The sequence below is a fragment of the Carassius gibelio genome, chromosome B13 (genome assembly GCF_023724105.1).
Source record: "Carassius gibelio isolate Cgi1373 ecotype wild population from Czech Republic chromosome B13, carGib1.2-hapl.c, whole genome shotgun sequence".
In the NCBI taxonomy this organism is placed as follows: Eukaryota; Metazoa; Chordata; class Actinopteri; order Cypriniformes; family Cyprinidae; genus Carassius; species Carassius gibelio.
In genome coordinates this window covers 16,702,569-16,725,269 of record NC_068408.1, presented here as the reverse complement: position 1 = coordinate 16,725,269, position 22,701 = coordinate 16,702,569, and the positions used below count along the sequence as shown (strand labels likewise).

At 37.2% G+C, this 22,701-nt stretch overlaps 3 protein-coding genes across 3 annotated transcripts; all 3 read right to left on the bottom strand.

Moving 5' to 3' along the window:
• Positions 1-229: 229 nt before the first annotated feature.
• arl3a (ADP ribosylation factor like GTPase 3a) lies at positions 230-3,968 on the bottom strand. Its single transcript, XM_052573400.1, has 6 exons — positions 3,819-3,968; positions 3,020-3,163; positions 2,713-2,829; positions 2,080-2,130; positions 1,588-1,773; positions 230-1,492 (listed from the first exon to the last, which is right to left on the bottom strand). Exons 1-6 carry the CDS (start codon positions 3,927-3,929, stop codon positions 1,439-1,441), a joined length of 663 nt encoding a protein of 220 aa, XP_052429360.1. The 5' UTR covers positions 3,930-3,968; the 3' UTR covers positions 230-1,438.
• A 1,110-nt stretch (positions 3,969-5,078) lies between these two features.
• Positions 5,079-7,543, bottom strand: npm3 (nucleophosmin/nucleoplasmin, 3). The gene is made up of 5 exons (XM_052573401.1): positions 7,340-7,543; positions 7,033-7,118; positions 6,130-6,249; positions 5,936-6,029; positions 5,079-5,823 (listed from the first exon to the last, which is right to left on the bottom strand). The coding sequence occupies exons 1-5, from the start codon at positions 7,410-7,412 to the stop codon at positions 5,717-5,719; spliced, it is 480 nt and encodes a 159-aa protein (XP_052429361.1). The 5' UTR covers positions 7,413-7,543; the 3' UTR covers positions 5,079-5,716.
• Positions 7,544-7,686: 143 nt separating this feature from the next.
• Positions 7,687-21,417, bottom strand: oga (O-GlcNAcase). The gene is made up of 16 exons (XM_052573399.1): positions 20,733-21,417; positions 20,475-20,526; positions 20,252-20,349; positions 20,018-20,148; positions 19,770-19,941; positions 19,561-19,659; positions 19,194-19,478; positions 18,458-18,616; positions 17,734-18,359; positions 15,790-15,964; positions 12,795-12,880; positions 11,728-11,832; positions 10,609-10,700; positions 10,319-10,511; positions 9,999-10,158; positions 7,687-9,711 (listed from the first exon to the last, which is right to left on the bottom strand). The coding sequence occupies exons 1-16, from the start codon at positions 20,890-20,892 to the stop codon at positions 9,575-9,577; spliced, it is 2,730 nt and encodes a 909-aa protein (XP_052429359.1). The 5' UTR covers positions 20,893-21,417; the 3' UTR covers positions 7,687-9,574.
• Positions 21,418-22,701: the final 1,284 nt, after the last annotated feature.

Here is a 22,701-nt window from a genome sequence, read left to right as displayed (position 1 = left end):
CCAGGACACATGGTAGCTAAGGTTTTACGGGTTTGGAACTATGGTTTTGAGTAATAATGACAATATGTATTTATTTATTTATTTTTGAGGGAAAAACCCTGTTGAATGAGAATGTACAGCCTCTGCCACACAAGTTAATGAAGCGTTATTCATCATGCTTTTTTTTGTTTACCACTAGGGCATGCTGATGAAGTTGTCATAAGATGATGTCATCATCGTACAGTCTACACACGTTGTAGCCAAGTTTATTAGATCAATGTAGCACAGTGTGACATGCAGTGATCTTATAGGATTGCTAAAATCATGCAGTGTGTTTTGGGCTTAAGATTTGAAATTAGTCATTTGACTTTCTCCATTAAATTTGCCCCTTCATACAGACATACAAAAACATTTATGGACACAATTAAAGCCTAAGTGTTGAAAATAAGACAATGCAAATGATAAATATTTAATTTTCATGTTGTAGACATTTTTTTTTATATATTTCTACTCATAAATTCTAATGTATTGTTTTGTAAGAGAGAAAAATGATGGAATGATAACAACGAGAAGTATAAGTGTGATTAACTGAAATAATGTTCTGAAAGCAGGAGTCATTATTCATCAGATAATTCATCCTAACATCCAGCAAACACCCTCCCACATTCCTAAAAACTATTGAGTAGAACATGCAGGAAATAGACACACCTCTTAAAATGGCCTGTTTTACTCCTATGATTTTGTCACAAAAGAAAAATCCAAATTATCAAGAGGTCATAAATGCCATCTACTGATTTCCTGTTTGTGACAAGAGCATCTGTGCTGCTGATCTGGTCTTCTGATTTCTGACTTTTACAGGTGGCTTGATGTGAATGTACTGCTCTCAATCTCATGATCTCATAAACAAAGAACCTCTCCACTGCCACAGCCAGATGCTTAAGTTGGCTAAACATGTTACAAGCTCTCATCCAACAGTAAAGTGTATATTTAAGAACTTGGCTTTCATAACACTTTGGTTCAAGCCAGTCAAATAACACGAGCTATGCAAGAAAAAAATAAAATAAATCTAGCACAGTGTAAATCAATCTAAAACTAATAAATCATAGAAATACAAGATATTGAAATAGATTCCAAGATCAAACAGATTAAATAATAATAATAACAATAATAATAATAATGCAAAACACTTATTATATTCACTTCAGTGGTTGACTGGACATTATAAATCAAATTCATTCGGAGTATCATGCTGTTGCACAGTATTTATGAAGTGATTGTGAGTTCCTCCGATGACGGAGGAAGTGAGGCAGTGGCTGAGGTGGTTCAGAGAAGAAAAAAAGAAAAGGCTCTCTGAACCTCCTCATATCCCTTTAACCTGAAAGAGCTGGTAGGGAATCCACACAGTCCACAAAGCTTGCTTTTCACATTCCCTGAATGGCTGTAGAAAAATACACTAGACTCACTGCTTCTTCTTCTTTGCTGTAACATTCTTGCAGACCCAGTTCATGCCATCCTGAAAGGAGGAAGCATTTTAAGTGCCAAAACCAATCTCTGATGGGAAGGTCCAAAACAAATGCATGGGTAAATAAAAGAAGGCCGATGACTCACCTCGACTCCTTCTCCTGTAAGTGCCGAGCAGGACTGAATTTGCCACATGCGGTCCCGAATGGTGTGGAGATTCAGTCCCTCTGCGATCTCAGAGGCCGGAGCAGCAGTCAGCAGATCTTGCTTATTTGCAAAGATTAAGACAGATACCCCACTAAGTTTCTCCTCTTCCAGCAGCTCGGCCAACTCCTGCACATCACACGAACCATTCAAAATAGCTCATTCAAATACTTTCAGTACGCATTTACTTGAACAAATGCATATCAAGATCAAGTATATGCCTACACATTTCATTGGAGTCATCTAGTAGCGTTTCACTTCAAATCAGTTTAAAATATCATTGCTGCAGTGAACTGTACTAAGCTGGAAAAATTTAGCAAAACCTGAGAACGTGTGAAGCCACATAGTCTGAGTAATATCCAGCAGAAGCCTTGGATGCACACACATAAACATGACAATAATAACAGCAATAATAAACGTATTTTCTATATATACCTGCCCCGTTTCCTCAAATCGCTTCCTGTCTGCACTGTCTATGACATAGATCTGAAAAAAATAAAAATAATGACAATATAAGACATATTACTTACCCCAAAAATATAAATACACTATTGTTCAAAGGCATTGCGGCAGTACTTTTTAATTTTATACTTGCATTAACAAGATCAAAAGTGACAGTAAAAGACATTTATAATAGAAAAGAGTTCCTTTTCATATACACACTGTTTTCAAACCAATAAAGAAATGTGTTATGGTTTTCCCCAAATAAGTTAAGCAGCATTTTCAACATTTTCTAATAAAAAATGTTTCTTGAGAAGCAAATCAGCATATTAGAATGATATGCAAAATGGAATAATGCAAAAAATTAAGATTTGCCATCAAGTGATAAATTACATTTTAAATTTATGCTAAAATACTAAATTATTTAAAATTGTAATAATATCATAATATAATCTTTAGCTCTATTTTTGATGTAATATAGCAACCTGAGTGACATCTTTATTAAAAATCTGCCTCAAACTTTAGAACAGTAGTGTATATGAGAATAAATGAACTATAAATGGACAATTTGTTCAGTGGTCTGGCTATACACAACTCATGAATACAAATCTCTTAAGAAACACTCACAAGCATGTCTGTATTTTCAAAGTAGTTTCTCCAGTACGGCCTTATCTTCCTCTGGCCTCCAATGTCCCAGACATTTAGTTTGAAGCCCTGAGACTGCACGCTCTTAATATTAAAGCCCTGGCAAGGACAGAAGAATTAAAAGCAACTGGGCAAGACTGCGCTGTGCTAAAGAGCAAGACCAAAATAAATGCAGAAGCACTTACGGGATTACTATATAAAAACAATGATAATAAACTTTTTTTACAAGGAAATTTGTAATTTCTGTAAAAGAAGAGATCATTTCTAGTAGCTTCTTTCTGTGTTTTACCTGTGTTGGGGTGATGTGACTAATATCCTCAGAGGCCAGTTGTTTGAGAAGTGTTGTCTTTCCACCGTTGTCTAATCCGAGGAGCAGAATGCGTACCTCCTGGTCCGGGGCACTCTTCAGTTTTCTAAGAATCGACAACAAACCCTGGAATAAACATAATCTGCTTAATAACCAGATTTTAAACAAGACAGCAATGACAGTGACACTGTGAGGATGTTTGTGAGAAATAAACTCTTTTTATAACCTTCTATAAGAAGGTATTAAAAAGACAAATAAGATAATAATATATTATTCAGTTGATTGTTAAATACAAAATGCAGCACAAAAGGGTATGTTAAAATAACAGCCTCAGTCACTATTCACTGTTACTTTATACTTTAAATTTACTTGAATGATTTGGTCGTTTTAACACTACAATATCAGAATTCTTTACCAATAACGTTAGTTTTGTCATATAAATATGAATTTTGATGAATGATGAAATTAATTTTACGTATAGAAGTCAATAGAAAAAGAGGCAGGAGCGCTGGTTTTCGGAGTTGTGTTTCGTTTACTGTAATTAACATAATATCTAAATTGTCTGACTAAGTGAAATTATTCCTGCTTCGGGGAAATATGTAACGTTAGCGGGGTGGTAATAACAGCCTAGCGCCGCTGAGCCATCAGGTTTCACTCCTACAGGAAACCCACTAACTAACTGCTGCTAATGATCCAGACTACACGCTCCCAGTTCCGATCAATGACGCGTAACTCGTTATAAAACACACAAAGACATGACTAGAAGCAGATAACTTCTCACCATCTTTCTCCAGGAATCTTCCGAGACGCCGAGGAGGGTTACTAGGGGGAGCTCAGTGACGTCACCGTCCGTCGGCGTCATTTTAAAGGAGCAGCGTTTGTTCGAGAACATTGAGGATTCCTCTGGTCGGGTTTCAGAGTCAATAAAAGTCACGTCTGACTACATTTACTACAGCCACTGAACCTTCGCACCGTTACTGCCCAAGAAAAACATACTACTCAACTCTATATATGGGGCAAGTTGTCACAATAGACCCTACTATTAGAGACAAATTACAAATAATAGAATTATGAAACGCTAACAATTCAGTAAACAGCAGAAATTTGAAAGGGAAATGACAAAAATAATGTATAAATAGATGTGTTCAGCGATTATATACAGTCAAAACTAAATTTATTCGGACATCTTCAACATTTCTCACTTCATCAGTTTATTCACTATAGTTTAGAAAAAGGTAATAAAACATAACAAGAACTCAGAGTTAAACTTTGTCAGAAAAAAAATCATCTTGATAACGTCAGATAACTGTTATGAATTAGGATGAATAGCTGTTAGCTGTACACAATTAGATAATACCAATTTACAATTGACCAATTTCAATTACCAAGCTATGATTAATTTTGTTCAGTCTGTGTAAAAAGGTCGCATTAGCAATTAAAGAAAAAACACTCAAGGAAAACATTGTCAGGTGAAAGTGTCTGAAATCTTTTGGGCCCAAATTTTTCCTGGGTATATTTTCCGGGCGTATGTCACAGTTTCCTTTATTTTGCTCTTCTCGTTTATATAAATGAACTACTGTCCTGCACCCACTAATAAAAAATAAAAAAAGAACAAATATTATATCTGGTGTATAAAAATTTTTTCTGTTTTTTTTTTTTTTTACCTTAGAACATCCTGTCTGAATGTATACCTTCATTAGCCTGGTAATACCAGACTCTGCTACTTGACTTGGCTTCGTAGACAGTACAGAAATTGAGCGGAAGTAGGAAGTCTGACGTAGTCAGGCTATACCTTTATGGCTTTATTGTGATTACATTGCCCTTCTGATTATCAAATATTGTATATAATTATAATCAAATATTGAGAATGTTCATTCTGTACAATATCATGATAATGATAACTCTCTGTTTTTTTTTTTCAGACAGCTGATGTAATTGTACCAAACACAGAAATTATTACAGCTTTCATCATCAGTGCTACAGAACCAAATCTGCCAAACCAGTTATAAAGTGAGCTTTTAAAAATGCAACATTGCACTGATTCTATTAAAACAACTAATTTTATTTATAGAATCTGTAAACAAATCTGTGAAAATACAAAAAAGGCAACCATGGCAAGTCCTTCTAGACTGATCTCGACATAAAACGCACCATGCAAAAATTCACTCTATCAGTCCTTCTAAAAGGGACTAGGATATAAAAACCCTGATTGCCAATTTAAAAAAAAAAAAAATTCAAACAAAGCAGTATGAGAGGAATATCTGTAGAGAAGAATGCTGGTATTTTCCCCAAAGGCAGATGAGTGACAGGCCGTCACGGTCTATATCATTTCACAGTATGTATGGAATATGGAATCAACCCGGCATCAAGTGCCTCACTTAAGGCCTCAGTGGGAACAGGACTAATTGTGAATTCTCAGTCCCTGAACTGAGAGCTAGTCTGAAGTTGATGTTGGCAGTCACTTACATACACATAAGTAACAGTATTGAGTACATTAATCAACATGGATGTTCATGGATCTGGTTGTAATGAGGCTTTAACCTTTCTATTTAACACTTGCAACCATATCTGGAAGTACAACATTCCATTAAATTCCTAATCACTCTTCGTCACATCCCATAGTAGATCATTAAGTCTAATACTGGATAAAACATAAAGGTCTGGTGTTAACATCTTTAATTAAGCTTTCTGCTTTTTCTTGGCTGGTTTGATTGAGGGCATTTCCTCCTCACTGACTTCATCATCATCATCTTCATCTGATAATTCAGACCCTTCATTCTCTGTGGCTGAAGGAGAATTTATTAGCATCATTCATTTTCAAAACAAAAGATAAAACAGCTTTGCAATTTTGTGACAAAGAACTACTGTGTGCTCGCGAAACAGTGTTGTATTCCTCACCAACTAAATGTAACCCACTGACGGTCACTGGTCCAGTTCCAGACTTCAGGCGTAGTGTGACAGGAGCCATCAACTCAAACTCTCCGAGGTTCACCTGAGTAAGAAAACTGATTTCAAAACTTGCAATATGTTGGAACATTTATAATGTACAACAGCAGAATTGAAAAAAGGAACTCAAATATATGTTGCATTACCATAGGCAGGCAGGAAATGTTGAGATTAGCTACAGGCACTGATATTTTCTTTCCTTGGTGATTCATAGCAGTCACTTCCACAACATTATTCTCCTCCTTGGCACCATCACCCAGACAAATCTAATGGTTTGGGGGAAATGTAAATAGTTATGCTTTTAAAAGCAGATCATCAAGCAACTACAGATCCTTTCTTCTATACTGTGACATCCATCAGAAAAGTAATATTGTAGGACAAGGACCTGGTTCTATTCATCGGTTGTTCACTGGATTTTGAGAAAGTGGAGGCAGTTTAATGTGACCTCTACATATTCAAGCAGGTCACATGGATTCACTGCTTTGTGCTTTCAATGTCAGAGAGCTGATTTGGTTTGAAAGTGACTTTGGTGTGAGCTGTGCTTCATTGTTCTAGTCTATGGACAATAGACAATGAATCTTTTTGCCTGCAATATTTTTTAGGATCTGCAAACATCTTTAAATGACTTCTGAACACATGTTAGGTAAAAAAGTTAGCCTGAATGCACTGTAAGTCACTTTGGATAAAAGAGTCTGCTAAATGCATACATTTAATTTAATTTAAATGATTGGAGAAGTCCTATACATGTCACCAGAAAGAAGTCAGTTAGAACACTTTGATTAAATATTTAAAAAGGTCTAAATAAACAAACATGTACAGTTCAATTGTTAAAATATTCATATCTATAATATGCATTTATAAAATAAATTAAACGGGGTGCATTTTAATTTCATACTGATTTAAAAGCATTAATCAGGCAGAAATAAAATATAATTATTTCACCTCCGTATTAAACCCAAATTATTTGTTTGTTCGTAGAACAAGGCAGTCACCATTCAGTTTTAAAACAACATAAGCGGACTGTTCTTGCAACAAAACAGTCTACGAACCGTTCTAAGCTCGAGAAAATGTTCCACATCGTCATCTTCATCTGCTTGAAATGTGTAAAATGGAACTTCAGAAGACAACTGGCAACCTAAAGGAATCCAAAACCAAAATATTAAATAGCTTTATATAATTTAAATGCATTAAATGAATGGAATTATAGAAAACGACGGCGTTTGAACTATATATTGATGCACAGTGACCCAGGGTTCTTTTGATGAACGTTAAACACAATTACAAGGAAAGACAATTGTCGTTGTCCCACGTGTTAGCAAAAGTACAAAACATGCAGCTCGCCAGTGTTGATCTTACTGAACACATAGCTTTCCAACCGCGAGCGCGATTCCACTCCACTGTCTGATACTTCGTCCTCCACAAACGACATAATTGTTCAAATACTACTAAAATCACTTTTAATAGAGGCTATAATATCTACAGTGCAGGTCGAGTTTTCAAAACACATGTGACGAGTACACGAAAACCGTCGCAAGAATCAAGACGTCATCGACATGGACACGGAAGTGGGCTAGACTTTACTGTCTATGGTCTTTTGTCTTGTTGTTTACTAATTTGGCACAATATCTCAATAATAAAGATGTTTTTACAAAATTTAATACCACATTGATTTGTCCTCATTGATGTGGTTTTTGTTTTGAAAGTCATTTATTCGTTTTAACTAACCCCCCCAAGACAGTTAATTACATATACTAGCATGCAATAAAATTTTACAATTTTACCACCTGCAACGTTTTAAGAAAGCCATGACAAACATTTTTTCGCAAGGTGTAGAAACTGTGGCACAAGAAAACATTTTTCATTTAACTCACTAACCACTGATTTTTTTTCTTTTCTATTTAACATTTTAATAGCCATTTTAACTACATACAACTCTTTCAGAAATTACAACTATATTACATATACAGAATCATAATTACATCAAAGTACAGAAAGGTTTTCATTTTTTAAATATATACATTGGATATGACTTTAAAAAAAGAAAAGCCCTTTACATTGGATGTGATCGACAAAAATAAAATGAAGCAACAGGCCATGTAGAGATAACCAATTTTGGGGTACAAATTTCCCTTAATTGGGAGAGAAAAAAAAAAAAAAAAAAAAACACCCCCACCTGTTGGCCCATCACATGCACAAAACTATTTACATTTTTCTTTAACTCAGGCATTTTAAACATTATACATGGAAATCTGCAGGAGCCTTTTGTGCTCATTTAGTTTTTCAGAATATAGCACTATACAATACAAAAAAAAAAAAAAACCTTAGTAACTTTGGTTAAAAAAAGGGAGTAAATACAGAGTTTCTTTCGCAGCTACATTCAGGAAAACAATCCTAGCACTTACAATGCAGAGCGGACTTCAACTGTAGGGATTTTTAAATATACTGATAAAGAGGAAGACGGTCATTAAAGAACAAGCCATGTTATTCTCTTCAGGCATCAGAAAAATAAATATCTCTGGTATCTTTATGATAATTCACTAATGTACGAGCATTTATTTTCAGTTTTCATTTTGATTAGTGTCAGGGCATTGGTCTTGAGGTTTACAATACAATTTGTACTTCTTTTTCTTTTGGTAAACATCAGCATCTCAGAATTTTAATGCAACCCTGTTGTGTCTTAGAATTGTATAATTTACCATTTTAAACAAAGAACTGTAGGAAATTACTTTTTTCATTACCCTCAAATATATTCCAGAGAAGGGCAAGAGCCAAAAGGCGTTTTTGTACAAAATAAAAAATTTTATCCCTAAAAGATACACATGCTAAAGGTTTACACAAAAGTACCCCATGCAGTCTTAAAGACAACAGATTTGAACTGTATTTACTTCTGCCTGCTCAAAGTTCAATTTCAGTTTTTTTTCTTTTCTAAATAATAGAGCAGCATCCCAAACCTCAAAGGATAGCTTGTGTTCTCCATAAGAGAGCTCACAGACCCTGTTTGAATCTGGAAATGTATTACAATGTCCTAGAAAGCAATAACATGAAGTTATGAAGTCCTTCTAGATTATTGCTTTGAACATATAAAGCACTGAAATGAAATATTAAAAACAGTAAAGTGAAGATGTCTCCTATCAAGTAATGGCAAGTTTTCAGTCTAGGAACTAGACGTTAACTTAAACATGCACATATACTGAACACAAACTGCAACTCAGCCATATCTTAAGAGATTTAGTGGGCCAACTCAAGCAAACGGTACACCAGAAAAAAACTCAAAGTTACTCATGCGTCCTGAATTAACCTTGCAGAGCCACTTCAATTATTTTTTCATTTCTGAACACACCAATGTGTGCATGCGTGTACACCCACTTCCACCACGCACTGGCAAAGTGAAATAACAGCACCTACATTTCTAGAAGTGCATTCGAGATATGATGTGAATGAAGCTACAAGTCACCAGAGTTGCCATTACAAAACTTGTGATAGTCACATGAACAGGTAGCGTGTTGGGGCCAAAGCTTTGTGTAATTTCTGCAAGGCTCCCGCTGTACTCTTTTTTTTTTTTTTTTTCTTTTTTTTTCCAGCAGCTCAGATTCACAAACTCCTCCCCATTATTATAACATCTTTTGGGAATCCCTCCATTTTGGCCACTTCAAAGCAGCCCAGTTTGCTATAAAAGTCCAACATCCGTTTGTCCATCTGGCGGACCTCACAGAAAGCACCATGTGAACCTGACAACCAAGGAGGAAAAGATACGTTTATGAAACAAAGAATTTAAACAAATCACACAAGTCCTCTAACATGTTAACATCCGAAATGTATGAACTATAAACACTGCTTACTAAAGTCAAAGTCAAGTGTGGTAAGAGAGGGAAGATCACTCAGAATTTAAAAGCAGCTTTAATGTACAATGTATTTAATTACCAGTACTCCATGTAATAACAATGTTATTACTATAACAATGAATAATGTATCATGTTAAATAAAAGCACATGCCACACAAACAAACTTTGCCTACCATTGGCTTTCAATGATGAGAGGAGACATCCCATCATGCTTTTGGCAACACTGGGGTCAGTAACCTTTGCGTGAATGTCCACTTTAATGAGTGATGGGAAGTTACTGAGGAATGATTCTGGTAAGCCTTCCTCCTCCTCATGGAAACTTAGCATCATTTTCTATAGGGGAAAACATTATTAAAGTTTCTGTACAGTTGCTGTATATATATATATATATATATATATATATATATATATATATATATAAACTTCAGATTTTGTTGAAGTTAATAAATCGTTCAATAAATAGAATTATACGAAGAATACATGACATGCTAACCTCAGCTTCTGACAGGTCCTTCTCTGTGTCTGGTTTGTTGTATTTCTCCTGCATGAATGGAATCCAACTCATCTTGCATTTCTTCACAAAAGGTTTGACATCCACAGTGCCCAGAGCATAGCCACAGATACCTTCCTCATCCTCAAGCACAAACCCATAGTCTGGGCTGAGCGTCAGGAAACCTCCTACTAACCTGCAATGAGAAAGAAGATGGTAAAAAAGGTCACGTTATTATTCAAGCACCCACAATACATTAATGTGACTAAACAAAGTGGAAGCTCAAAGCACACCTGTCTCCAATAAGGTCTGGTGACTCATCTGAGAAAGAGATGCCGTCACAGCCCTCAGTGAACATCTCTTTGCAGATCTTGTAGACAGCAGACTGAGGACAGAGAGTGAGAGAGATGCAGTGTGTGAAGGCATCTGACAGCTTTCATTCCACAAAGTGCAAGCCCTCTAAGGACTAACAGGTGGACCAAGACTGCTGTTTCAGCAGAATGCTTCAGATGTGCTGCAAACAAACCTAAAAGCACAGCTTAAACTGGGACACCTCAGCTGGGAATTAAAGCAGCCAACAGCAACGTTTTATTTAGACAGAGCATCGACAGAGTTTTCATACTACAGACAGCTTACCGTAGACAAGTCATGTCCTCAACATAAAGAACAAAATTAACATTTTAGGGCCGGCTGCACAGCTGTGTGCAGGCTACAACTTGTTGCAATGTAAATGGGCATTAAAATACAAATGATCCTCTACTAAATGATTTTGCGTTGCACCATTAAAATTATTTGAATGCAACTCTAAGAATAAATTAAATATTTATAGAAGCCTGGTGATAAGCTTGAAAAAACAACAAATTGATTGAATTGCATCATTAATGCAATGCTCATATTTTACCTAATTTACTTAAATCCAATAGATATACATTTACACTTCTTTACATTTTAAAAAGAGAGAACATTATGTAAATAAATGACTTAATTGCTCTTTAACACAAATTTTTTGTAATTAGTATTTCTTGCCCTCTTATTAATAAAAAATTTAAGGTATAGTTTCTGCATTTTATTTACATTAATTATTTACACAGATGTTATGTTATTTACAAAATAACTACTGTGGTATTACATGCTTAAGTATCAGTGGAAACGCATTTTTAATTATTTAATTAGAAAGCATTTTTTGGATGATTGGAGGTAAATGGAAAGCTTATGAACTACTAGCTACGCCTTAAGAGCAAATAGTGCAAGCAAATTAAGAAGGCTGCAGTAGATAGTTACCACCTAGCTAGTTACTTGACCCTTGTCTGGACTTTACATTTTAAATAAGAACTTACAAATGGCTAGAGTTTTTTTGCAAATAGAAAATAAAATGGCTGATATCAGTGGTTAGAAGTTTTGAGAAAACCTACCTCATCTTTGGGAAAGTAAGGCCTTATGGAATAGATTTTGGAAGTTGGCATTGGTGGTGGTGGCTGGTAGAAAAGATCATTAGCCCCATCAATTGGCAACAGTCTCTGTGGAGACCAAAGCAAAAGCATTGTACAGTTTAGTATCTCTCTAGATTTGACCATGTGACTGCAACTTGAAACTTGGGCTGCTGTTTACCTGCTCAAGCTGAACTGACCTCACACAATGGAGCTGAACAAGAATGTGCCTAATAATGGCATGGGAATAAATCGCTTCACAAGTAAACTTGCTTCTCTGGTAGGTCAGTGTACAGCAAGAGCACGTAAACATCATGCAAAAGTTACGCACCACTGAAAATCATTGCCACCTTTTTTTCTGAGAAACAAAAATGAAACAAAATTACGCAGGCTTGGTCTGAAAAAGGCTTAACTGGCTAAAGGAGATGCTCCTTTCCCACTCTTTTTCGCTGCGCAAGATCTTCCTGTAGGGAAAAGAATGAAGCTGGCGCGCAAAGCAAAACTCCATGACCAAATATTTCCAGGTTAAAACACCTTTTCCTTAACTGACCATTTAAGATAGCTGAATAACTCTGAGATGTTAAGTACGCCGAGTTTATGGATTAGTAATCATTTGTTCATGGAGCTTTAAGCAGGTTCGCAGTCGCACACGCAAGCGCGGTGTTGTGGACGCATGCGCAGACAAAAAGTGGTGATAATTTTTGCGCTGTTTCCTGCAAAGAAACAAGATGTCATAATATAAAACCTAGCCATGCTGCGCTAACGCAAGCGCAGGGGGAAAAGCAGCATCTCATTTGGGCAGTTGCTGAAAGAAATCCAAATTTAGGCTGGGTTAGAAAACGCCATCACCCCAAACACTAGTTCTGACCCATTTTAGTTTACACTTCACTAAAAAGCCCAAGTGGCTCTCAACACCCCTTCACTTTCTATGCAGCTGCTGACAGCTCACCTTCAACAGACCAACCCATATCCTTTCGCAACCATATGAACATCTAAAACAATTGAAAATATATCTTCGTGTAACATTTTGCTGGTAATTCAATATTGGATACCTGGAACTCTCCTGCTAGACCGCCCCTAAAGGCCCAGGGCTCTTGGTCGCCACTTAAGAACTGTGCTGACGACTGACTACGACACCCTGTTGAGATCAGATCCAAGCGGAGAACATTATGTGAGGGGCTTTCTGGCATAATGAGGGGGAAGGGGTATAGGATAGAGGTGTCTTATTTCCAAATAACTTAAAAATCATGATTAACAACAGTGAAAACTGCATATATCTTCTGCCTAGGGCTCAAGCAGCTTAAGCTTACAATGACAGAGGGCTTACACTGACTGCAATGCCAGATTTGGGGCGCATTACTGAAACCATAAATTTTGACATGATTCTTAAGAATTTAGAATCAAGTGAGGTTTGTGATGCAATCTAGGATAAGGTCTCAAGCACTAACACTTCAACTAAATAATGCTGCTAGTCTGTGACATGTAAGAATTATTGGCTGTATCACTTTTCCTACATTTTAGACGGCCTGTTGTTGGTGATATGTCATCAGTTCACTCACTGGTACTAAATAAGCTTCAGCTGTTTAAGCCCTCTAAATTCTAACCTTCTTCTGAAGTCACATTTAGACCTATCTGCCTTGTCACATGACTATCAAGCACTCTTCATCAGCCATCACAGTGGACAATTTCTTTGATCGATTAATAGTTCATATCATATTATCTTATATGATCGACAGAGCAGATCTGGACCCTTCATGGGCAAGTCACAAAATAAAAACCTAATTCAAAAGTCTGCAACAACTGAATCTTTCCAATCACTACACACACTTGCTCCTGTAGAATATAACTTGGGTGAATAAAAATTGAGTGATTTTCATTGCTATGGTACACGCTTTAATCTGCCACTAGAAACCCAGTTCTTTCTAAACAACAGTACCAATGTGAGGGGATGAGGACTCGGCGTCATGTAACAAGACAAATGCGGCGCACATCCCAATCAATTTGATCAGAATTAAAACACATCCTGTGGTGAAATGGCTGGACGCACAACACACACCATCTGAGGGGAATTTTACCACATCCTTTTCTTTTTTATGTATTTATTCAGAACATAATTATCTTTGTAACTTAATAGTCTTAATATGGAGGCGTGTTTAGATGACTGAGTCAAGCATATCAATTTTCCCCTAAGTTGGTGTGGTGAAGCTGGTCTGAGCCATTTCAATTGGGCCTACTGATAGAAACAAAATCCATGTTAGAGCTGCCAGAGAAAAGAATTAGGGGGTTAACACCTTACACTTGAGCTATCGCAGCGCAAATGTGACTTCAAAGCATTTCCTCTCCTGATAATGCACATAATGAAACTGTATTCATAAACCCCCCCCCAAAAAAATGATAATCGCAGCACTGTGTATACATCAGGCACTGTCCATCCAATAGCAGTAGAAACTTGTGCTGAGGATTCTTCCATCTGTACATAATGAAGGGAGAAGACAATAAAAGAGCTAATTAGTAACTGATCTCAGCACGACAGCAGTGAGCCGCTGACTGAATGCCATCTGCACTGCTTTGGACAGTGTAGAAATGCTGGATGAAAATGTGCTGGGATTTGGACTGTCCGTGCAAACAGAGGCTGAGAAGCATATTGAGGGGGTACTGTCCGAATAAACTAACCTACATTAAAAGAACAGTTAAATCAATATGAATAAATCTAATTTGTCGTCTCGAATAAAGAGAAGCCTTTATGGGTGTTCTGTGAAAACAAGCCAGATGTTTAAATCAGATTGCACAGAACACCCTCATTATGTGGCAGATTATACATTTGATTTTCCCCTCCATCAGCTAATGACAACTTAGATGTGGCATGCCAGTTTTGGTTGCTGCCTGCTGTGTTGCTTTGTTATAAAGCTGGACAGAAACCTGTAAATGAAATGTGGTTACCAAGGTAACCCAGGCCATGCTGGTGCTATAATTACACAACCGACTTCCAACAAAAACCTCATTTAGAGCAGAATCCGTTACTCTAACTGTACTGTAGTGATGCCCAGAAGCTACATGGATAACAAACATGGGCATTCTCAGTAAGTGACGGGTCTCTCAATAAAATCATCATAAATAAAAGGGCTGGCTAATGACCCAAGAGCTTCTCAGATAAGAGAGCCTTCAATTCGCTGACTGCACAACTGTATGTAGGACCATGAGAACTGTGTACAGTTCACTGGAATGTAGTGAGCAGACCAGATCAGTTCAGTTAGAGTAAAGCATACGCTAGGGTTGTTTGTGGAGTCTCTTCCTATAATGCTCATAATCCGCATACATGATAAAAGAAAATCCATTAAGTACAAAAGTATTCATTTATGATGCACCAGAATAGCCTTACACAGCCGCCTTGCTTTCCAAGATCGCATGCGCGGCGCGCTAGGGGCTTATTTTCCTTCACGATCACACCCTTGATCGAAAGAGATTGCAACAGATGTTGCCAAGTTAACGCACAATGATACTGAATGCACAGCAAGCAGCAGGACCCACACCGGCAACTGTGACCACAGCTGTCCGAATCATTCTACCTGATCAAGAGTGGCCTGAAGGAGAGGCATTGGCTAGCAATGAGGACAGCATCCAGTCAGTAGAGGAAATCAATATTTACACTATACGTAAAAAGAAGTAAGAAAAGGCAAGTGTGCACTAGACTGAATTTCCATGAATGGCAGACTTTGCCCAAGAAATTTCAGTAGCGCATGTGGAAGCTGTTGATACTGTGCGTGAGGACTAAGGTCTTATAATTGAGTAGAAAAGTGTTAATTCACTCTCTCAAGTCTAAAAATATGCTCTGTGCCATCTGTTAAGAAATGCATTTTGAGCATCTGAAATCTTAGCAATGCCACTGTAAAATGGTGCAATGCATGAAGTGCAGATCTGAACGTTTTATAAATCGATGGCTACTGAAATGGGTGCTCATTGTTTTTGGATTCTACTGAATAATGTTCAAGTATTTCATCGGCTCAGCATGGTTAAAAAGCCTTAACAAAGAGATGTCGCCATACCTACCTAACCACTGAACAAATGATTTCACCATTGAGACGATACTCTTTATATCCCAGATATAGGGATACAGGTCGTAAAGAATGGTCCTGTTGGCTGAGTTGGAGAGTCTGGTGAACATCTGGATGACGGAGCAGCACATCTCCTCAAATGTTTCCGCTCTAGATTGCCATTCAGCTACCTATGTGAAACATAGGAATACCACTTTTATCATAACCACACCATCAAACATCTCCTGCTTCAACACAACTCAGCAACTGCAAAAAACTTTCAATTACCTACAAAGTGAGTCATAAAGGCACCACCATGTGGTGAAAATAATTACTGCATTTCCACCATTTTGTGACTAGAGTATATTGAGCAAACATTTTTGTTCATATTTAATTTAACATGGACAAAACAAGGCAGTTACAAATTAAATGAGTTCCCATACATTTTGACCAACAAATTTCTATGACCATTAATAATCATTCAAACCTACTCAGATTGGCAAATGAATCATTCTGAATCATTTGTGAAGCAGTTAATTTGCAGATTTTGCTCAAACTGTAAAGAATGATTATCTCACAAATCAGAAAAGGATGTTTTATCCCACAAAAGAATTTAAAGTACATTAATTATTAGGGGTGTCAACAATAATCGATTCGGCAATGCATCGCGATTCGGGGCATGAACGATTCAGCATCGATGCGGCAAAGTGCCATAATCGATTATGTCACTGTTTATTTTCTGGCGGACAAAAAAGTTGTGAAGTTTAAATACTTCCGGTTCCGGGAGAATAACAACAACAACAAGCAAGATGACTGAGGCGGAGGGAGATGACCGTGATAGACGGATTATAAAAAACGCGCCCAAAGCTTGGAAAGCGGACATCTGGGCACATTTCGGATTTTATGAAGTGAATGGGACACTAGACACGTCTTACGCGGTGTGTAAAATCTGCCACACTAAAATTAAGCACGTTGGCAATACAGCTAACTTCACGAACCATGTTGATCATTGGTATCCTGATCAACATTGCCACACAACTTCCAGAGAGCAAAGAGGATCACACGATCGGTGGCATGTTTTATAGCGAAGGATCTACGACCCTATTCTGTGGTAGAAAATGTGGGGTTTTGCCACATGCTTGAAACAATTGAGCCCCGGTATAAGCTACCGATTGTATGCAGCTGATGTGATGGTAGGATCAGGGGGCAGGCATATATAATTGTCATTGTCATATAGCTGCTAAGCTGCTGTTTTGTTGAGAATAGTTTGCACTTTACTTAACTACTTGAAAAAAGTTTCACAGTAATAAGTGGTTACTGTGTGTTGTTGCACTGAATATTTTTATTCCTGGGTGGCTGTTGTTAAAATAGTGTTACTTATTATTTTAATATTTGCACAGGACTTCAGGAAGTGCCCTGTCTTAGAGCTGCTATTTTACTATGTGTAAAAAAAAAAAAAAAAAAAGCACTGAAAGCAGTGATTTTGATTGTTTTCATTTTCAGGTATGAAAATGCCATATCCAATACCCTGTACCATTTAATTTGATTTAGTACATTTTATTTAATTACATTTTATTTTATTTTATTACATTTAATTTAATTTAATAACTTTTATGTCAAAGATACAGGAGACACATAGCAGCCAATAAAATCTGTTGTTTAATATCTGCTTGTATTGCCTCATGACTGATGAAAAATTTGCCTTGTGTGCAGTAGAATTTTGATGCATCGCAATGCATCGTAGAATCGAATTGAATCGAATCGTTACCTGGTGAATCGTAATCGAATCGAATCGTGAGGGCAGTGCCAATGCACACCCCTATTAATTATAGGAATTTCCAGGTATTGATGAATCTTACATTTATATTATATCTCTAAATATATAATTATATGACTGTCCAGGCCAAGATAAACACAATTTTAAAAACAAAAACTTGCTTTTAAACATTACAATGCTCACCTTCTCTGGATCCTTTGCTTTGGAGTTTACACTAACATAATTGCTATTTGCTCTCAACCAGTTAAACTCTTTCAGCATCTGTACTGCTTTGGGACCGTGTTCGTATGGCAGGTAGAAGAGTTCAGCTAGCAGGGTCAGATCCTCCAGAGTAAGTGGCTCAGTAGTTAACATTGGCTTCTCGTTGGGGCCTGGAACAAACACTTCCTTGTTGAGCTGATCATCAGTCTGCATTGGTGCAATGTCGCTGCCTGAATCCTCTTGAATGGACATCTCAGGGGACTTGGACTCTGTCAGGCTCTCTTTGTCTGTGTCCATGGGTCTGAGATCTTCTGTCATTTTAGCCTTGACAATCTCTGTGAGGATCTGGTTGACATTTTTAGTGTCTTCCACCTCGTCGTGTTTCTCCACGACCATCTCCATGGGTTCTTCGTCAGACTCCTTCTTCTCCACCTCCACCTCCTCTTCTTTGCCAAGCACATGCAGTTCATCGCTAAGGGGCAAGGTTGGACTCATGATGGGCTGTTGGAAGACTGTAGTCACTGATGTGGAATTGCCTAGACTGGGCACAGTGAGTGCAGGAACATCTATAGAAGTGCTTTTAGTTCCACTGTGAGGAACCTGCCGACCTACAACAAAGAAAGAAAGAAAGGTTAAGATAGATGATACCAAATTCAGAACAAATAAGATCACGTCTCATAATATCACACAAATAATTAATAGTTACTGTTGTACTGATGAGGCACTCCAAACTCGCTGAGCCATTCAGTGAGAGCCAGCTTGAGCGCGATCTGTGGGCTGTAGAGGATGTCTGTTTCTAACTCCTCATCACTGCCTTCGTTTTCCAACTTTATCTGGATGGACACGGTGCTGTCTTCACTGTCCGCTACACACAGAAACGAGAAGCTGTGAAACTACAATCAATCAAGATTAAACGCACAAATATGATATAACGTTGATGAATTAGGTCAATCTTAATCAATCATATGAGCCAAATCAAGAATAAAGTAGAATTCATAAGGAAAAATCCATTTCAGAATATTAGCTGTTCTTGGTATATAAATCCACATTAAAATTTTATCTGAATCTGCATGAAACGGAAAATGCAATTGTCCTTCCTATTGTGATGACAGCTTCTAAAAATGAGGGAAAAAAAAGGTCCATTTGGATTCAATTGGATCATTTTCATTTGCTAACTGAAAGATCTGCACAGATATATCTTTTATAATTAATTTTTTTTACATTTATAACTTATTTTTTGTCTTTACAATGAAAGTATGTTGGAACTGAAAATGTTTGTTCATGCTCAATGGAAAAAAGACATCCGCACAGGTTTGGAATGACTTGAGGGTAAGAAAATGATGAGCATTTTCACTCTTCAGTAAACTTACCTTTTAAGAGATTTTTTTATTTTTATACATAAACGTATTATAAAAACAATGTTTCCATAAAGACATACTTACTCATGACAACATCTTTTCTCACTCCATTCATGTTAGACTTGTACCACGTGGCTAACGTGTGAATGGCCACAAAATTAGACTCAAATTCACAGTTGGGGTTGGTGAGAACTCCCTTCAGCCGAGGGATGAGTTCTGTGGACCTGCCTTTATAAGGCCCCAAAAAAAGTCTCTTCTGATCGTAGTCATTAGCATGAATATTGTCCCAGATGACAGGAGCTCTCCTCAGTATCTTTGTGACTTCTTCAATAGATTCAACAGTAATGTCTTTAGAAACTACCTTGGGACCTGTCAAACACGGAAAGGCATTGTTAAAATCCACAAGAGAGCAAACTATTATTCCAGTCCCCTCAATGAAAACACAACTTACCTGTCCACAGCACCTCAATACCAGGAAGCAGCTTTTCTCCTACTGTGCGCAGGTAAGGCGACTGAGACACATTTGGATAACAAAATGTTCCACAATACTCTGAAGACAAGGAAACATTAAATAATTATGTGAATGTACGAAATAGAAACAATGCATTAGCATCACACAAAGCAGCATGGTTACTTAGTAAGTAGTAATAATCATCTTACCTGTGGGGCAAAATACAAATATTTCAGGTTCTCCCAAATATTGGAAGATCTCATTGGTGATAGACACTTGAGCATGTGCAAAGGAGCTGAATACCTCCTTGTCAGCTGGACAGATGTTATGATCAATGTCATCAAAAAGTAAGGCAAAGGACTTGCACCCAAAATGAGAGACCTGCACAAAAGACAAACACTGTCATAAAAACACTGACAAAAGCACAGTATAAGCTTCCGAATAGGTTCATTCTCACCTGGTCTAACTTCCTTTTGAGTGTTGACACTTCCTTCTGATTTGAGAATGTAATGTCCAGGCCAGGGGAAATGGCATAAATGAACTCAATCCCGTGCTCTTTAGCAGCACTTATTAATGTTGTAAGTTGTTCTTTAGAAGCAAAAGACATTAGATTAACAAACTTAAGCCAAACAAAGCATAACGACCAGTACCTTTTAAAAGAGCATGAAAATATATATATATATATATTCACCTGCTTCCTCAACAGAATACATTTCTCTCCAAAACATTCTGTGTTTGTAGTCATCTTTTGGGGCATACAGATAGGTGTTCAAACCCCATTTCTGCTGCCTGAAACACAAAAATAGTATTAACGATTACAATAGTGTGTATAAACTTGTCCAAAAGAAACAGACTGAGATTTACTGGTAAGTTGAATCAGAAAGGGGCAGGATATTTGCACATTTGCACAATACCTCCTGAAAAGCTCTTTCCTTTGTTCCATAGTCCATGGCCGTCCATAGAAGCCTGTGTGGAGAACAAAATAAGAAAAGACATGTTTTTATTTTTGACAAACGCAGCATATTCCACAGATGCCACAGTCAAGCAACACCTAAGCAATATATAAAATTAGATGTTTTCTAGCAATGTAGGCAACTAATTAGACTGATTTTAACGGTTGCATATGCTTTACATTTGGCAGCATTACGTTGGATTTGTCTAAATTCGCTCACCCTCCACCACCCCAGTGATGAACTTCCTGCGGCCTGTTCGCTCAACCCCGACACTGGGCTCGTCCACGGGACACTGCGAATCCGCGACAGCTTCGCTTGGCACTGGATTGGCTTCACTTTCTGACAGTGTCGACTCGATTATTTTGTCTTTCTGAACCATTCTGAATTGTGCTTAACAATTTATGTTGGAAGTATCAGTCTAGTCGTCAGCCAGAGGTTTTCTTCTGCAGAAACACTACCGTTACTAGGTTAGTAGGTCATTGAGTCACCGGCAGGGAGCGGACTTCTGTCGGATGCAGATTTTCTGCACGAACTAACGTTATCTGCAGATTTCTTCGTTAAAACACGACAGTGATTCACATACAGTTTTAAAGTCTTTCTGTATTATATCTGGACTGTCTGCTCGCTCTCGAGCAAGAGAATAGGGCCCGTGTTTCAACGATGTCAGTATCGCAAATGAGCATTGACGTTACCCGATGTTTTCTCTAGTGACTTTTGTCGAGTCTCTTTACATCATGTGCTAATCATAAATTAATGTCGTTTAAGCTTACTGTAACGTTACACCTGCATCGCGACTTCAAACCGTTCCTATCAATGTAACGCAACGTTCGTCGACACGGTTTAATTTTGCACTCTTCTTCCTGTTTACACTTACTGCGCAGACTCACGAAACCGGTTTGAACCAGTAAAGGACGGTTTGTGCGGGTCTGAAAACAAATCTCTAGCGAAGCTCTTAAAGGGGCAGCGGGAACATTAGCTCTTGTCTAGCCTGAACGAGAAGGCTGGACGGGAACCTGTTCATTTAATTCATTCGATAATAATCTTGGATACATTTTATACAAATGTACGTGTAAATGTATTAGTACAAAGGAACTTTGTTGCGTTTCTGAACAAAACCAGAAACACTGACATTATCGGAGACTCTTTGCATTAAAAAGATTATTAAGACCAAGTATTTTATAAGTTGTATAACATTTTCTTTTGTATTTTTAACCCAGTGTTAATTATAGTATTGTATAAGGTTAGTGTTTTCAGAAAAAAAAAAGCTAGTAGAAAACGACCTATATTTAAAAACCTAGTTTAAACTTGTTAACTTTCTGTGATACCGGAATGGAATTGAGATGAACATCTCTTACGTCCAAAGTCTCTGTGGAGACGTGCGGTAATGAATAATGTTTATTAATAACACAATAGCAAATACATTATAATAAAGGAATTACAAGTTTATATATTTTTGGATAAAATAGTTAATCTAGGGTATGTTTACCTATCACATTAAGCAGCCATTGGCTTCTTGCATATGAGATATCACCCCTCTAAGTATCGTGAATGGTTTGTTCCATTGCTTCAGCGCTAGTTTTAGTTTTTATACAGTCTATGGTTTCAACCCAACGCACATGGTCATAAATGTATACCGGTAATCTGAGGAAGTGTTCTTCTGAGTGACTTAATGTCCATAAATGTATTTACACGTGACGTGACGCATGTTATTTGATTGATTTTAGACTAACTTAGTTAAACAGAGACAAAACAGAGCATGATTTCTTCTTTTCTTGCATCACAACAGTAAAATAATAATAATAATAATAACAAAAAATAATTCTGTTTATAAATATAACGTTCTGGAAATATGTTTGTATTTGAAGTGGCCAGATCTCTTTCCATCTATGCCATTTTCATCACACTGGCAAAAGGTACTGAGCAGCAACAAATGAACATGGTAAACTAAGAAACCCAAATTCTATAATCTGCATATTACACATGAATACATTAGACAATTGTAGTAAGGTGTCACAGTGCAGGATGAAACTTGTCTGAAAAATCACCAGCTCTGATACTGGTCTACTCTTTATTTCTGTGCACAGCCCTCTCCATCTACATTACACACCCATAAATGTGGTAGAGGAATCTCAAGACAGCAATCAAATCAAAGATACTGATCAAGACTACTGCAATGCTTTGCTGACCA

Bases quoted from the DNA above. Each gene is read 5' to 3' on its own strand.
- arl3a (XM_052573400.1), bottom strand. From the start codon at position 3,929: ATGTTCTCGAACAAACGCTGCTCCTTTAAAATGACGCCGACGGACGGT. The intron at 2,830-3,019 runs GTAAAACACAGA...TGTCCTTGCCAG, and splicing joins GTCACATCACCCCAACACAG to GGCTTTAATATTAAGAGCGT. The intron at 1,774-2,079 runs GTATATATAGAA...TGTGATGTGCAG, and splicing joins GATTTGAGGAAACGGGGCAG to GAGTTGGCCGAGCTGCTGGA.
- npm3 (XM_052573401.1), bottom strand. From the start codon at position 7,412: ATGTCGTTTGTGGAGGACGAAGTATCAGACAGTGGAGTGGAATCGCGC. The intron at 6,250-7,032 runs GTTCGTAGACTG...CCAAACCATTAG, and splicing joins ATTTTCTCGAGCTTAGAACG to ATTTGTCTGGGTGATGGTGC. The intron at 5,824-5,935 runs GTGAGGAATACA...ATTCTCCTTCAG, and splicing joins CAGTGGGTTACATTTAGTTG to CCACAGAGAATGAAGGGTCT.
- oga (XM_052573399.1), bottom strand. From the start codon at position 20,892: ATGGTTCAGAAAGACAAAATAATCGAGTCGACACTGTCAGAAAGTGAA. The intron at 20,350-20,474 runs GTATTGTGCAAA...TTTGTGTTTCAG, and splicing joins AGGAAAGAGCTTTTCAGGAG to GCAGCAGAAATGGGGTTTGA. The intron at 18,360-18,457 runs GTAACTATTAAT...TCTTTGTTGTAG, and splicing joins AGTGCCTCATCAGTACAACA to GTCGGCAGGTTCCTCACAGT.